Source organism: Trachymyrmex cornetzi, unplaced genomic scaffold (genome assembly GCF_001594075.2).
Source record: "Trachymyrmex cornetzi isolate Tcor2-1 unplaced genomic scaffold, Tcor1.1 scaffold23, whole genome shotgun sequence".
Lineage (NCBI taxonomy): Eukaryota > Metazoa > Arthropoda > Insecta > Hymenoptera > Formicidae > Trachymyrmex > Trachymyrmex cornetzi.
In genome coordinates, this window is record NW_017296956.1 from 1,126,556 (window position 1) to 1,143,111 (window position 16,556).

At 28.9% G+C, this 16,556-nt stretch overlaps 2 protein-coding genes across 5 annotated transcripts; one reads left to right on the plus strand and one right to left on the minus strand.

Annotated features, from left to right (window-relative positions):
* The first annotated feature begins 3,946 nt into the window (after positions 1–3,946).
* Positions 3,947–6,096, plus strand: LOC108760707 (uncharacterized). 4 transcript variants are annotated; one of them, XM_018506796.1, is made up of 4 exons: positions 3,947–4,130; positions 4,202–4,614; positions 5,457–5,577; positions 5,693–6,096. In XM_018506796.1, the coding sequence occupies exons 2-4, from the start codon at positions 4,321–4,323 to the stop codon at positions 6,067–6,069; spliced, it is 792 nt and encodes a 263-aa protein (XP_018362298.1). In that variant the 5' UTR covers positions 3,947–4,130; positions 4,202–4,320; the 3' UTR covers positions 6,070–6,096. The 4 variants fall into 4 exon arrangements, with proteins under 4 accessions (XP_018362298.1, XP_018362301.1, XP_018362300.1 ...); XM_018506799.1 differs by having other exon boundaries at positions 5,696–6,096; XM_018506798.1 differs by having other exon boundaries at positions 4,267–4,614.
* A 4,021-nt stretch (positions 6,097–10,117) lies between these two features.
* On the minus strand, positions 10,118–15,331 carry LOC108760717 (WEB family protein At1g12150). The gene is made up of 5 exons (XM_018506815.1): positions 15,208–15,331; positions 15,056–15,114; positions 14,260–14,364; positions 11,043–11,246; positions 10,118–10,575 (listed from the first exon to the last, which is right to left on the minus strand). The coding sequence occupies exons 1-5, from the start codon at positions 15,233–15,235 to the stop codon at positions 10,267–10,269; spliced, it is 705 nt and encodes a 234-aa protein (XP_018362317.1). The 5' UTR covers positions 15,236–15,331; the 3' UTR covers positions 10,118–10,266.
* Positions 15,332–16,556: the final 1,225 nt, after the last annotated feature.

The following is a 16,556-nucleotide window of genomic DNA, read 5'->3' on the forward strand; positions in this document are numbered from 1 at the left end:
CTTAATTAAAATTGAACTTTGCTTAAACAAGCTTTAATTTTACAATTAATAAAAAAATATTTTGAGAAATAAAACTTGTTAAAGTAAATATAATTCAAGCAGAAAATATCTAAAAATACAAAAACTTAAGTATAAAATCGAATTATAAAATTTGAAATGGATTCTATTACTTCTCTCTCTCTCTCTCTCTCTCTCTCTCTCTCTCTCTCTCCCTCTCTCACCCTCCCTTAATGTATTGAATATTAAAGATTTTATAGAATATCAATCCCAAGTTAGGCCAAAATGACGACTGGAAGAAACAATAGCAATTATGGAACAATTAAACTCCTGTAGTTATAAGATTCATTAACTATAGAAAATTCATAGAGAAACATTTGTTTTTAAAAGTAAAAATGAATCCGAACCTCCAAATGATATACAATATAAACTAATGCCTCTTATATACGGCATCAGTTTATGCACTTACTAACACCTCTGTAACTTTACCAACCCTTCTGTAACACACATTTCGCATACATCCTAGCCTCTTTGTTAAAAAGATTCTCTTTGCCTTTTTTTTCCTTCGTCTTGTCTCAAAAATATTAAGAATCGAGAAGAAGAAAGAAATGAGATGGAGAACGCAGTATATAAATCTTCGTAACGGCTTTTGGTCAGACTAAAACTAAATCGTGCGAATAATAATTTGCTCCCGGCCAAAATTTATGGCACAAAACGTATGCGTTGGTGATTTTTAATGGCACAGAGACACGTGTGACTTTCCTGATTCCCCTTATTTCCTCGTGTGAATGAACAAATATTTCGGACCAAAGCCGCAAAGCGGGAAAAAGATGGATGTGTCATAAAGCGCGACATAAATTTCTTGGTCTCAGCATCACGATTTTTCGCATATTTTTTCGTTATTTCACATGGCTTTATTTTGTCTATTCTTTCATTCTTTCATTGAGTCGATCTTTTCTTCATTTCAGTAGCATGCGTTATATAGATGCGTCTGTGGTCATGGTCTGCGACTACGAATATGTCTACGGAACGCAAAGCGAAATAATACTTCTCTCCGTATCTTTATCGAAGTTTTATTAACTCTTGGCAGGGACTGGGTCACTTGAGACCCAATATATTCATATAATTTTCAAAGATTGTTTGTACATCCTTTTCACATCGTAAAAGTATAAATTCAAACTCACAAATTGTGGCTTTTTATTGTTATTTTATGAATTATATTTATAGGCAAAGCAAGTCTGATTATCCAACAGATTCGATTGAATAGAATAAGGATAAAAATGACTCAGTTCTCAGAAGGATACATCTGCCGAGAGTTAAAAGCGGTCTTTGAGAACAAACAACGTGAGTCTTGATCTCTTTGTGCACCAAACTATAAGTTAAACAATGTAATACAAGGAATATCTTCCTTGTTCATTTTATCGATCGTCCTCGACATCTGACGTAAGTTAAATTCGCACAATGAACTGGCCGCCATCGTCTCGGAACCACACTTGTTGAGATATTCTAGCGATATAAATAAATGATGGTTTTATATTAGATGAGGGCAAACATTTGTGGTTGATATATTTAAAATTCGAATAGTTGCAACTTCGTTAAAAATAAACGAAATCTAAATTTAAGAAACAATATTTTAAAGCTTATAATCTCCACCTTTGAAAGTTCACTATGTTTTATTGAGTTTCTGTGAGTTTGGTCATTTTTATATATAGAAAACTATGAGCTGGACATAATGGAAAATTTTCTTCTCGTGGAAAATTTTCTTTTTTGTGGATTTATTCATAAAAAAAAAATTGCTAAAATTTTTTACTTTCTAACATAAAAACTTAAATTTTCCCTATAAAAATATTTTTTAAAAGTGTTTCTAAAATTTTTTGTTATCGCGGATTAAATAAAGAGGATGTTGATTTTGATTGCTCCGATAAAAATCATTGTATCGCGATTAAAAAACAGACCTTTAAAGTTGAAACTTTGCTCTATCAAATATTGTCAATTTGAGTAAAATATTAAACATTATATAAAAACTTTTTTTTAAATTAGACACAAACTTTTGCACTCACCCAATGCACATTTTTCGTGATACAAAATATAATAATTTGTAAAATATTTATCTATTTTCTACGTTTAATTGAAGCATTATTTAGATACTCGTTTTCATATCTTGTATATTGTTCTGTCTTGAATAAACTCTATATGATTTTACATTGCATTAGGAAGAATATAGAGGAGAATTGGAAGAGAACTTGAAATCTACAGAGAAGGGAAGATAAGCATATTGGCTGATGATGTGTATTCTATTGAAGGTATATCGCGCATATAAAGCTAAATTCGATTAGTTAGCCCGTTGTAAAACCGTTAGTGTGTATGCATGGCACGACTTCATCGCGTCTTGTTTAGTCGATGTTCAAAATGACGACATCACTGTTCTATTCTTGGTAGCGTGGACGCAGCGATATCTTTAGAGCGACCATCGGTACAGTCCGTTTCCGAGCTTTCCTTCCTTCGAAAACGTGCCAGTTGACGAGAGAAGGCAAGATGATTTATTTCGACTAAATCAGACCACACTGCTAGCCTTCCCTATTTTCCGAGAGCACGGTGTTTTTATAATTTCATTCTGCCATGTTATTACTATATATATAGTTAATCCGAAATATGAATACATGTTTTTTGAACCATATTGAGAGATCTTTATGGCATGGCCAGATACATGATAGAAATTCGATTTAAAATTTGAGAAGTTCCGACTCAAAAAATTATTGACTTGGCAATCTACGCTCTTACAGTTTTATTTATTACAATCTTGGATAAAATTTTAGTTAGCATCAATGGGGAAATGTCACGCATAGTTTTCATTGTCAAATAAGTTAATTAAAAATTTAGTTTGAAAAAAATAATTTTGTTTTGACTCGCTTAAGAACTAGCAAGGTTAAAAAACTTATAAATATTGTATAATAATAATAATTCTATACACAAAAGAGGTACATTTAACAGATATCTCAGTAAAAAGACAATTCGTGAAAATAAACAGCTTTCTTCGACTTATAGCTATCCAAAATCTAAAAATTAGAACACGTTACTTTAAGTTATTTTAACATTGTTTTTGCAAAAAACATACTCTATCCCAGATAACATTTATGTTGTATAAGATATCTAAAAGTTTTTTAGACATTTTATGTAAAATGCATGTTATCTGGGATATTATGAAAAAATATCAACATTATAATAACATATACATATATATATATATATATATATAGAGCAAGGTGTTCCAAAATTTTTTCGAGAGTAATATTATTGCAGCGTGAAACTTCGTGAAAAACTTGGCACAAATCAGCACAAACGTAGCACAATATAGCACAATTAAGAGAAGTACAAAATATGAAAAGTGCAGTTCTATTAAAAATTTGGAGTTAATTTTTCTTTAAACGTTTTATATTATTGAGCTGCGGTTTGCGACACAAACTGGCACAAACGTAGCACAATGCAGCACGATTAAGAAAAATACAAAATACAAAATTCAAAAAGTGCGAATCAGCGTCGCGCAAGCAGTGATTATCCGTGTAATTTATATATGTGAGAATGATTGAACACAAATGTGATGCTGCCCAGTGCCCAGCGTTGTCTTCGAACATGGAGGCGAAATTGGCAGTCTACTTATAGAAGTCTGTAGTCATATAGAAGTCTACTTATAGAATAATGTAGAATACGTATTGTGAAATTAATTTTAATCGGAATTATTTAATTATTCCTTAGTTTTTTTATGGTTTTCTAGGAAAACCGATATAATTTAAAATAATTTCGATCGAAATCTATTCTGAATAATTTCATAGTATACATGCTCTGAAGATTGCATATTTCTGTAAATCATTGTAAATTAGAAACAAAAAAATTTGAGGAGCGTTTTCTCAGCAAATCGACTATCTATAATACATGTCAGTTGTTACTCTATATCAATGTTAAACCGTCAAAAATTTTATTGAAAAGTATATGAAAATTTGAAGTAAAAAAATGTAATCGTAAAACGCAAATATGCTAGTAAGATCAGTCGTGTATAAAAATTTGGAAACAGATACAATGAAAATTATAATAAAACAATAAACTATTGCTCCAAAATGTTATTATAAAATTAGCAGGTAAATAAAGATTAAAAATTCTTTATGTATGTACATTTAATATCGATATTTGACGTTGATACTGTTGATAGTGTCAAAAAGATCGGCGAAAGTACATGACAACAATGGCTTAAAATCTTCATAAATCTTCGTAAAGCTTCCATCATTTAGGAACTTTCATAGTTCAGGAATTTTCATCAGAAATTAAATCATGAATAAAATAAATCAGTACGTTTCAACCTATCAGAAAGACTATACCTGGCCCTACGTGTCGTCCATATGTCGTATTCAACCTCCAATTAAACCAATTATCATTAAAGATTGCACTTGTACTGATTCACGACAAGAACGTAAAGAATTATTAGATGGAAAACTTGAGAAGTATCCCGATTGGAGTCGGATGGGTCCTATGGGACGACTGCTGGAGCCAAAAATTTATGAAACCAAAATCGAACGGGCTCCCAAGGCAGATATAACGCGATTAGATCAACTAACCAGTATTTGCGTAAGAAAAGAAAATATTCAAACTTTTGTTTAACGCGTATTACATAAGTGATCTTTTATGAATGTATGTAGCTCATATATGCATTCACGTTTCTTTTGACTTATATATATATATATATATATGTATATTTGAAATTATCTAGCTAAAGATAAAGTAAATTATGCATAAACATATCTTAAGTAAGATAAAGATGATTTTAATTATTTTAAATTTATTTAGATAAAAGATGAAATTATAATTTATCTAGATAATTTTAAGAAAATATCGCTTTTATAAGCAGAACAATATATAATACATAAAACGATGTATTCATTTAAAATATAAATCTATAAACACTAAAGTAGTGTTTAATTCTTGTCGGTCCGAATAAAAATCTTATTATAAATCTATACTTCTATCTATATACATGGAACAATATATCCATTAATTAAAGTATAAATCTATATTTCTTCAACTGGTGCCAGATCGAGTCCTTTAGATGGGCACATGTCAGTGAGCCGTGCGTTTGATAGTATGTGTGAGTGTATGTACATACATCCGCGCGCGCGTTGATTGAATTAGCTTTATTTGATAATAGCTGCTTCATTAAGCATTGTAAAAAAATGACTCAAGATATTTTGACTAAATATTTGATCAAGAATAGCGCTATATGATTCGTAGGCCCTTTTTATGTTTTACTCTGTATATATAATTTCTACTTATATTTTACGACAAATTTGTTTCCAAAAATTAATATAACATTAACATACAAAGAGACTTAATTTAAATGTAAATAACATAATAAATTAAAATTAATGTAATGGATATTACAAAGAATTAAATTTTAAATTTAATTTTTGAAGCTTAAAGAAGGATATCCTGGTTTATACGAGGCGTTAGAGAAATCATTTCCGAAAGAACCGATTACGCGGATGGATATTGATCTTATGAAAACGACGTATCAAAAGGATTACAGTGACCCTGGTAAGTACGATAAAAATACTGTGAAATAAATCGTAGGTGTCACGTGTTAGACACGTTCATAATTTGTTTTTGTATTATTAATAATGTTTGCTCAAAGAAATTTTAATTTTCTTAGCAGCTGCACGTATGACACAGCGAGATATGGCGTTGACAGTCCTAGATACAAATGATCAATGTCTACCGTGTAGCATGCCAACAAAAATAATCATAAAAACTGATTGCTCACCGTATTGTCGTTTCTCTTCCTCGAGATATAATGGAAATGCAAGCGTTGGGAAACGCGATCGTAAACAAAAAATTGGATTAAAACGCGAAAAGAAATGTGAAGATATCGAGAAAAGACAGATATCATTGCCATCGTGGAGATCGGAATATCAAGATAGCATCAATAAAATCGGTCACGCCATTATGAAAGTTAAATTACATCACGCAAAGAAGAAAGCTTTACCAATCCAGTATCAATATAGTACTACATCCAGCAGAACGTATTAAGAAATCTAACAGCCAAATTATATACATATGAAAGTTAATTTTTTGATAAATCAATGTAGAAAATTAAAGTTTATAAAATGTATATAATAATAATCCATAACTTCACTACTTTCTAAATGCACAAAATATTTTTTTATATTTAAAAGAGATAAGGAAAGGTAGGTGAAAATAAAAGATAATCTAATTGCATTGTAGGTTTCACTAGTTCAAGAAATGTGCATACTAAAGCATTTTCTGTTCCCGAAATTATGTCAGCGACACTGTATTTCTTATTCCAATGCAACTGATTTCAATTCACCGAATGTTAAACAAGAATAACATTATGATATCTTGGGTGCGTTTCAAAATTCGATTCTGTCAACTCCGAGTGTTTTTTATTCTTGTTCAATATTCTGTGAACGACAGGGATAAAATAATACTTGGATCAATAGAATCTAATTTGGAATGCATCTCTGGGGATCATTAGGTGAGAATTTAAACACACTCTAGGAGGTCAATTGTATATTTTGAAATGAGGTGAAAATTACAAAAGTGAGTAAATTCATTAGGCGTTGACCCATAAAATTATAAGTATTCTAGTTAATTTGCTTTTTTATAATTTTCATCTCATTTTTCAATCAATTTCTAGAACTATAGACATTAGATCTGTTCATATTGCTTGCATTTTTTGCACTCAACATCCTCGCAGTCTCTCTTTTCAACGTCCAAATATATATCTATCTTATTTTAAGTTGAAAAATTTTTAGAGTTCTTTCAACCAAGGCGAGCAAATCTAAAGTAAGCAGGTTAGTGTAATTTATAGAAGTATGTGGTTCTAGTTGCAATATACCCTTCCAAAAAGAAATAGAAAAAACTCTAAATATAAGAAAGAAATGCGATTGATTTTCAAATTTTTTTTGTATTTGTACAAAAATATTATCCATTACTTGTACAATTGATTGACTGTCTGTTTGCAAATTTCGGACTGTTTTTAGCGTGGATAATGTAGAGATTGATCTTAAGAATTAATTATACACATGATGTAGAGATGGTGCCACATGGAGTATAATATATATAAAACTAAGCGATGTATTATACTGTATAATACAAGATAAAATACCTTATGTATAATACATGCCCGAACCTGGTTGGAGCAAACATTAAACACTGTAAAGAATACACTACCCGAAAAATTCACAAACATACAGGGTGTTCCACCTAAAACGAAATACCGAAATATATAAAAAACTGAACCTAGTAGGCAAAAATGTTTCAGACGAAAGTTGTATGGGGGATAAACAATGGTAAAATCAATTTAAACAAATTTTTTTAAGGTTGCATGAAGGTTACTTCCATTTTTTTTAAATGGAATATGATTTTTTTTACATAAATCTCGGTAAAAAATTTTTCATATATGAATATGTATAAATATATATAAACATACATAAATATTCGTAACCATATATTTTATATGAAATATATCCATACATGTTCATACATCCTTCTTTCTTTTGTAAAATTACTTTTTAGTGTAATAGAAATGACAATAGTAATGTGAAAACATTAAAAATAATTAAAAGGGTAATGTTCACAATATTTGTTTTAGAAAAAATCATGTTTGAAGAAATATAAAAAATTACTTGTGTATAAATTATATATAAAATTATGTATAATTGTGTAAAGCAATTTTTTTTAAATATTTTTCCAAACTTGTTTTTTTTCTAAAACGAACAATGCGAAAATGATCTATTTAATTATTTTTAATGTTTTCACATTACTATTGTTATTTCTATTACACTAAAAAGTAATTTTATGAAAGAAAGAGGGATGTATAAATATGTACATATGGATATATTTCATGTACGATTATACGTGTTTATGAATATTTATGTATATTTATACATATTAATGTATGAAAAACTTTTTACCGAGAAATGATTTCTCTAATTTCTATGTATAAAGGTATTGAGGTAAAGATATAAAAAACCAATAGTTTACGAGATATTTAATATTTCATGTCAATATATGTCAAAATAAAGTATAAAATATCTAGTAAACTATGTATTTTTACCTTAATATTTTTATATGCAGAATAATTAGAGGATATTTAATATGTGTTAAGTATAAATACATTATTAATTTTGAAATCTATCATCGTTTATTATATAGAAACAAAATGAGTTTTTGCAAAGCGTTCAAATATTTTATTATTTTTGGAAGGTTCCCAAGTTTTTCTCGGTAAATAAGCTTCTTTTTTTATAAATACATAGACTTTCAAAATAATAAATGCATAGGTTTTAAAGGTGTCTATTTACGGTCAAAATTGGTTATTTTTAGACTCCCTCCTTTTACACAATTATTATATCGTTTCTCATAACATATTGTAGTATATATATGATGTTATAAACGTATGTGGGCATGCACATATTTAAAAAAATTTTCAGTGATAAAAAAAATTGTATATGATTTTTAGTGATAGTTTGAATTTTGACAGTATCAACTTTGTCAATAATTGCTAACAATTTGCGATTAAATTTCACGAGGTATCGTAATGAAAATGTTTAAAAAATTTTTCACTTTCAAATCTTGATATAATCTTAACGAGTTCACCGCATCGTATTTAATTATCTGCGTATATAATCTTCTTGGATAATAAAAATTCAGAATCAACGAGCCATCGATGGAGCGTTATGAAAGGGCTAAATATAAATCAAGGATTTACAAGCCAAGGATTCGAAGAGAAAGTCTTTTTGCCACACGTGAGAAAATTTATAATTTAAGAAAATACTAGTTATTATCGATCAAAAGTACGGGAATTGTCTCAAGTGTACATTTTCTCTCCTACATTTTTTTCCAATTAGATAATGGATATGTAATTCCATTGCGTTTGGAATATTACACCAAAGGTGCGAACAGAATTACATTTGCAGCGTTCTAGAAAGGTAAGAGATAATCGAAGCGTAACGCCCGCTTCAGTTCATGAACTAAGTCATGATTTCAATGTAAATGTCAGCACGTGTACAATGTTACATAATTGTGTATAAAAAATTATAGCATATAAACATTTTTCCATTAGATAGTTACTTAGTATTACCTGACAGGTCGTTTTCATTGAATGTTTTTTCATTGAAATGTTTTTCAATTTGATGATTCTTACACTGAGAAAAAAATGCTGTTGATTCAATTAAAGTCTATATTATGGACTGTCACTAACATAAGTGATTAATTCATGCGTATATTTTATTGACATAAAGGCTTAATTATTGAAATAATAATTTATGCCTTTATGTCAATAAAAATATACATGAATTAATCACTTATATTAGTGACAGCTCGTAATATAGACTTTAATTGAATCAACAGCATTTTTTTCTCAGTGTAGAGGCGATCTTAGCTTCCTATCTCAATGTTACTGGTTTTATTATCTTTGTTTAGTTTAGCGTTCGAAAATAGTATAACATCATATATATAAATATACATTTCCTGAAATTTTAGTTATTTATAAAATGTACGCAAAAAGAATTATCGTATTTTTTATCTAAATATATTTTACCTTGTGCCCGCAAGAGGTTCTCTCTTTCTCATAAATTATATGTAAACTCTCTCTTCCAAAGATAATTAAAAATTTTATAATATTTCATAATATTTATATAATTTATATAATTTCATAATATTTTTATATAATATTTGCTACGTCGTATAAATCGCGAATCTACTTATTACGCTATACCATTTACTTACACGTGAATGGAATTGCTAAAATTTATATCTTATAAAGTATATTCTGTACTTCCAAAACATTTTATCAAGAAAATTGAATAAAAGACAAAGGATTTAATCAGACTCTTCTTATTTTATGTTGTTCATAATATCATACATTTGTTAGTACAATTATTATTATTTTATTTTCAAAAGATACTAAGAATTTTTTGTTCTTTATGCAGTAACGGCTACATTACACAATTTTTACTTTAAATCTCGCTAACAACTGACATAATTTGAGAAATTAAAATTGACATGATATCTTTTTATTAGTAAAAAAAAATATTTAAATATAATTTGTTGCTTGAGCTGCAAGTTTTTAGCTTTTAATTGCTAGTTTTTTAGTTCGTTAGAATTAATACTTTAGCTGCTATTAAAAAAACATCATGTAAATCTTGCTTAAATATGTAATAATAAATCTTTCGATATATAATAAGATGTAGAAGACATTTCTGCTCAAGAAGAAGCTTCTGCTCTTAGACGTGGCGCACGCATTTTTCTGAGATGTGCTAATTTTCTTTTGTTTCTAGCGGCGTTCGCCTTCGCTTCGTTCGCAGCAGCATTGGCTTTGGCTGCTGCACGATTCGTATTCACAAGATCTTGCCGAGCACTTTGCAATTGATTTGATAGTTCATCCACTCGCCTCTTGGCCGCTTCCAGCAACTCCTCTTTTTCTCGCAGCGATCTCTGTGCCCCATTTGCAACTGCCTGCGCATTTGCCGCATTCGATTTGGCTGTATGCACTGCGTTCATTAGTGTCCTGAGCTACAGTTTTAAAAAATTGTTAGCATATCGAATTGCACAAAATCAGTGCTTTAGATAGAACATAATCAAAACGTTTTATAAATTTGTACAATTATGTTTTTAATTAAATAGGTTACTAAAATTTATAAACTAATATGTATTAAGCCGACGATTTGCAGATAATGACCGACATAGTCAGTTATATATTTTATCAGTTTCATCAAGCAAATATTATTCACCAAGGTAAATGAATGATCAAGTTAAATACATAAAGAAATTAAGAAAATTAAGGCAAAGAAAGAATCTGAAGAGTTAAATAAGGCCATTGTCAAAATTCGAACACAAAGACTATTTAAATACTTAAGCAATTTAAATTGAAAACAAAGTACAAAATGTCATCGTTCATACTGATGTTACATATTATTTGCATTTAATTTGTATTGTGATTTATATACCTTCATATATCTTGATTTTTACCTATCATGTACCTGATCTTGTGACTGCCGCGCCGCTTGCACTGCGACATTGAGGTTAGCCTGCGCTTGTTGCAAGGAAGATGTTTCTTCTTGAACCACCGATCTTGCTTCCTTCACTTCCTCTCGCAGCTGTTCGACCATCGCTTCCTTGCCCGATAAGGCCGCCTCGGCGGCTTTCGCAGCTTGAACCGCCTTCTCTGCCAGTTGAGCCTTTACCTATTACGTATACACGTGGCGTATTTCCTTAACAAAATACCGATCTTAACACACTTGCACGAATGTAATTAACAACACAGATCGCTCGCGTGCCGCTAATTCTACAGCAATTTTATGCGCCAAGTTTTATCAGATAATATCTATACTGGTGTTGATCTGACGGAACTAAAGAAAAAAATTAGAAAAAGTCTCTATTCTCTTAATTTGTTAATTTATTAATTGTTCTATATATAAAAAAAATGTCAGAGGAGCAAAATGTATTGTAAATAAAATATTTCGAAGTCACCTTAAAACTTGTTATTAAATATAAAATTTAAATAAATAAAGGCTCCTCAGATAAACAATACAAATATGATGAAACAAAGGAAAAGTCGATGTGAACCGATACAAGTTATTCGTGGGGGTAAATATATATTATAATTTAATCAAATACAGAAGAACGTTTCAACCCTGATATTGGTTTCAACCCTCCTCTTTAGTGTAATTGAATATGATGATAGCAGTCCGTAGTGTTACAAAATTAAATTGTATAATATTATGATCTGATTATTATCTTTTGATTCCAGCTATTTTATTTTATTTAACATGCGTTTTCTCCCTGCTACGTGCAATCTATGTAACGAATAGTCCTGAGAATGGAAAAATTCATTGTATATGTTGAATGGTAATTTATTAATTATGTTTCTAGTAAATTGGTTTATATTATATTTGAGTCGTCTATAATGATAGAAAGTATCAGATATTTCAAGATTGAGTAATTTGACAGCAAACTTATTCCTACTCATTTCTGATGGTAATTTACATTTTTGATGTGATACTTTACAATCACCGAATTGATAAAATTGAAACGGAAATATTATTGCACAGTACACGAAGAGATTTCATACAACAATAACGCAATTTCCAATATTAATAATACACTTTCTAAAAATAGTTTTGAAAAGCCAGTTGAATTACCCAATAATTATACCTTTGAAGTGGAATTGAATTCGTCTAAATTTTATCAAAACAAATTTGAATTTAGAATATTCAACAATAATTGGTTTATAAATCTCTCTAGTGTAAGTTTTCCGGCAAAAGTCCAAAGTTTATTACAACAAAGGTGAAAATTTCTGTGTCCCTCCCTGCAACATGGAATCTATCACGTTAGAGTTTATTAAACATATAGAAAATAATTTATTAAAGCTAAAGATCAACAATGTAAATGCACTCAGAAACAAGTTTTATCCATACTTACAAAATATTAAAAATGTAACGGAACACTGATGATGAGATATTAGATTCCTTAGCTGTGACAAAATAATTTACTAAAGACAATCCACAAATTTTATTAACGCATGCAAATAAGGGAAATGTGATAGTTGCTATCGATAAATCAGATTATATAAAAAAAATGGAAATTTTACTAAGCGACACGGATATACTATCTTAAAGCGCAATCCGATCAACAAAGTATTGGGAGATTTAAAAACATTGTTAAAGACATGGAAGCAGCAAGAATTCGTGATCCCAAAAATTAAATTTTGTGATACCAAAAAATAAATTTATTAACACGATAAAGTTAATGCTCGACTCCAGATTAAATTTTATATAGAGATGGGGGGTGATAAATTACATTTCTTAGATTTGACCTTAATAAAAAATGATAATAAATTAATATATGATTGGTATCAAAAACCTACATTCTCGAGTAGGTATTTAAACTGTTTTTCATGCTATCCGCTATGCCATAAAGTAGGAACAATCATTAACTTAATTGACAGAGTATTACTATTATTACATCATATATTCTATAATAAAAATATTGAATTCATTATTAAAGTATTATTAAGAAATGGATACTCATTAAATTTAATTTTCAAGAATATTAAAAAATGGTTAATTTCCAAATTCAAATAATTTGATAATTTAGTAGTAGATTCGAACAGGAATAAACAAAATAGATCTAACAGAGGGAAGTTTAATTTTTTCATAACCTTAAGTACCATACATTTCGGGAAAAAAATTTAAAAGATTCTTCAGAGATAATCAATTTATACAATTGGCCTATACGGGTATCAATAAATTAGGCTCCTTCATAAAAGGTCAGAAAGATAAACTATCAACTTACTTTCGATCTAATGTAGTATACAAAATTAATTGTCAGGAGTGTAATGCATCCTACGTGGGACAAACGAAGGGATTGTTAAAGACAAGAATTAGCGAATATCGAAACACATTAATAGAAATACTACAACACAGTCGATTATCACAGAACATAGAACCGAGCAAAATCATGAGTTCGATTGGAATAATATAATGATACTGGGTGAGGAAAAAAGTTACAATAAAAGACTAATTTTAGAGGCTATTTTTATCAAAAAGCAAAAAATGGATTAAATGTGTAAAACGATACTTACTTATTGAATTCATTGTATTGTGATTTGGTCGAGAAAGATTGAAGATTCCATGTTTTAAAAATTTGAATATTTATTATTTATATGTTACTAGAACTTTGTTTATTGGAATATTCTCACACTTTTATCTTATTGTGAATTGACCTCTTATTAATGACACCTCTCTCATCTCTGTAGTCACATCATATTTGTAACAGATCATCGTTAATCTGAATCCATGTAAGGTTTTCATCAAATTTGACTTATAATAACTTTTAATTTGACTATATTAACTTTCTTTTTAGTGAAATATTTCTAACATGTACGGTTTGTTTTATACGGTAAAATACAACAGAAGATTTCAAACATTGACATAGTTTAACGATGATCTGACGACTGGAATATTATACAACTTAATTTTGCAACACTATGGACAATATGCTATCATCATATTGAGTTACACTGAAGAGGACTTAATACCAGGGTTGAAACGTTCGACTGTATTTAATTAAATTATAATGTATATTCACACACACGAATAACTTGAATCAGCTCACATCGGTTTTTTCTTTGTTTTCATATTTGTATTGTTGTTAAATGTTTAAGCAAAATACATTTTCAAAAAACATAATTAATACCTGACGAGCTGCTTGTTGACCAGCGATATTCTGCGCTTCGGACGCGGCTTTCGCTTCCTGCGCCGCTTTCTGCGCGATGTTACTTGTTTTTTCAACAGCTTTCTTCTGTAAAGTATTTGGTAAAACACCGCGACAATTAGCGTCTTCAGTATGACGCATATTTCTTTGATTCTGTAATTGTTTAAAAAAAAACAATACTATTACCTAACCAACATGTCTTCTGTCACTTATATTTTAAGCGTACATGCATTTTTATTGTGATTCTTCTATTCAGGTATTGAATACTAATTGTTCTGTTATTGTTATTATAATTACATTATAAAATAGAAAATAAGAAAGAAAGAGAAAAAGTTATTTTGAATCTGATAACATTTTTTTATTAATAATTCATAAATCAATACACATTAATAAAACAAAATACATTTAAATTGTAAAACAAGCCATTACATATGCGTTTCATTCAGTGTGAAACACACATGCAAACACAAATGCGCTAAATTCATAAAAATTAATACGAATGGCTATACATATGCATTTTTATTATAATTTAAAAATCAAGAATAAAATATTTTCATAAATGAAAATATTTCATAATTTAACTTTAATGATTAAACACATACATGTTACTTTTTAAATAGAAAACGAAAATATTAAGAATCAATTTTGAATTGTACATTTCCCTAATGTCAAATACTGTAAGCAATAATAATACTACTATATTATTGATACATTAAAAATATTGAAATCTGACTGTTATTAAAAACTTCTAGTAAATAAAAAATGCATTAAAACTTACTGTATTGACTGGGATTTTATGAACCCGTCCACAATCGGATATTCCAAATATCAATATGACTGGAAAACGGCATTTTGGTTAGAATAGAAAAATGTCACTTATTTTTTAAATATAAAATTATATCAGTAATTAATCATAAAATCCGCACTTACTGATGTAAAGAATATAGAAAGTATTCATTATGATGAATGAATGCACGTCGTACTCATCAAAAAATCATAATAAACCATATAAATTCGTATCGTGTGTTTTGATTTGATGATAAAAACGGATGAATAGTTTTAGTGCTTTTTAAAATGTAATCTGATGATATCGTTACGTGAAGTTATGTATTATTCTACGATTTATTTAGGGTGTGTCCCCTATGCACTTACAGCGCGTGCATAGCGTGGAAGAAGACAAGTGAGATAATGTGCATAACGGCAATTCATAGCAATCAGCTAGCCAATCAATTTAGGTCTTAAATTTTAGTAAAATAAAAAATTCAGTATAATTATAAAATATTTCAAAAATCGTATATATTTTTTGTAAGATATGATCACGTGCTTGACCGATATTTTTAAACGACTAAGAGAAAATTCATCCGAATTGTACTCTTTTTACCTTTATGTAATCGACACTTCCTTAATTCTACAGAGAAGAATCGCACGGATAGAAACCGATATGCAATCACGCAATCCATTCGTAAGTAAATATATAAGATTTTGTGCAATTTTACAATCATTGTATAAAATTATAAGAAAAAGTCCAAATTTTTAAAATTTTCCGAAAAGAAATACACACATGTATGATATTTTTCTTGATCGCAGTAGAATTGCGTATATGTATCTAAAGAGAGTATAGAAAAATAAAGTAGAAAAAAATAATCAATAAATTTCTTTTATAATGCATAACATTTCACTCTGTTTTTGATAAAATCTTAACAAAGTGACATTAAGTATTATTTTTGTTCAACTAATTTGTTGTATAAATGTAAATTACAGTAATATATATGATGAATACATATCTTGTGATCTCTCTCAATAGATATTATAAAATAAATATTGAATGTATTTTGTTTTTTTCAACATTTCTATTTGTAAGTTTTATTTACATCTTTATATGTTTTTATTGTACGTGCAATGTTAATGACAACAATTGTTTATTTTTACAAGTATATTTCAATTTTATTTAAAACGTTGTTATATTATGAGTAACTTTATAAGCCTTTCTTTCATATTAATGATATTAAACTTGCTTTTTAATTGTAATTCTATTAATTTGAACATATAATGTAATATTTGCTATGATAGTTAGAAAAAAATTAATTAATTGGAAATTTAAAATTTGTCTTGTGGATCAACGAAAAAATACTACATAGGGGAAAGACAAAGAGAAAGAGAGGAGAGAGAGAGAGAGATAGTGAGAGTGAGGAGGAGAAAAAGAGAAAGGAAAGAGGAGCGAGAGAGAGGGGAGAGAAAGACAAACGGAAAATGAAAAATAATAGGCGGAAAAGAACATT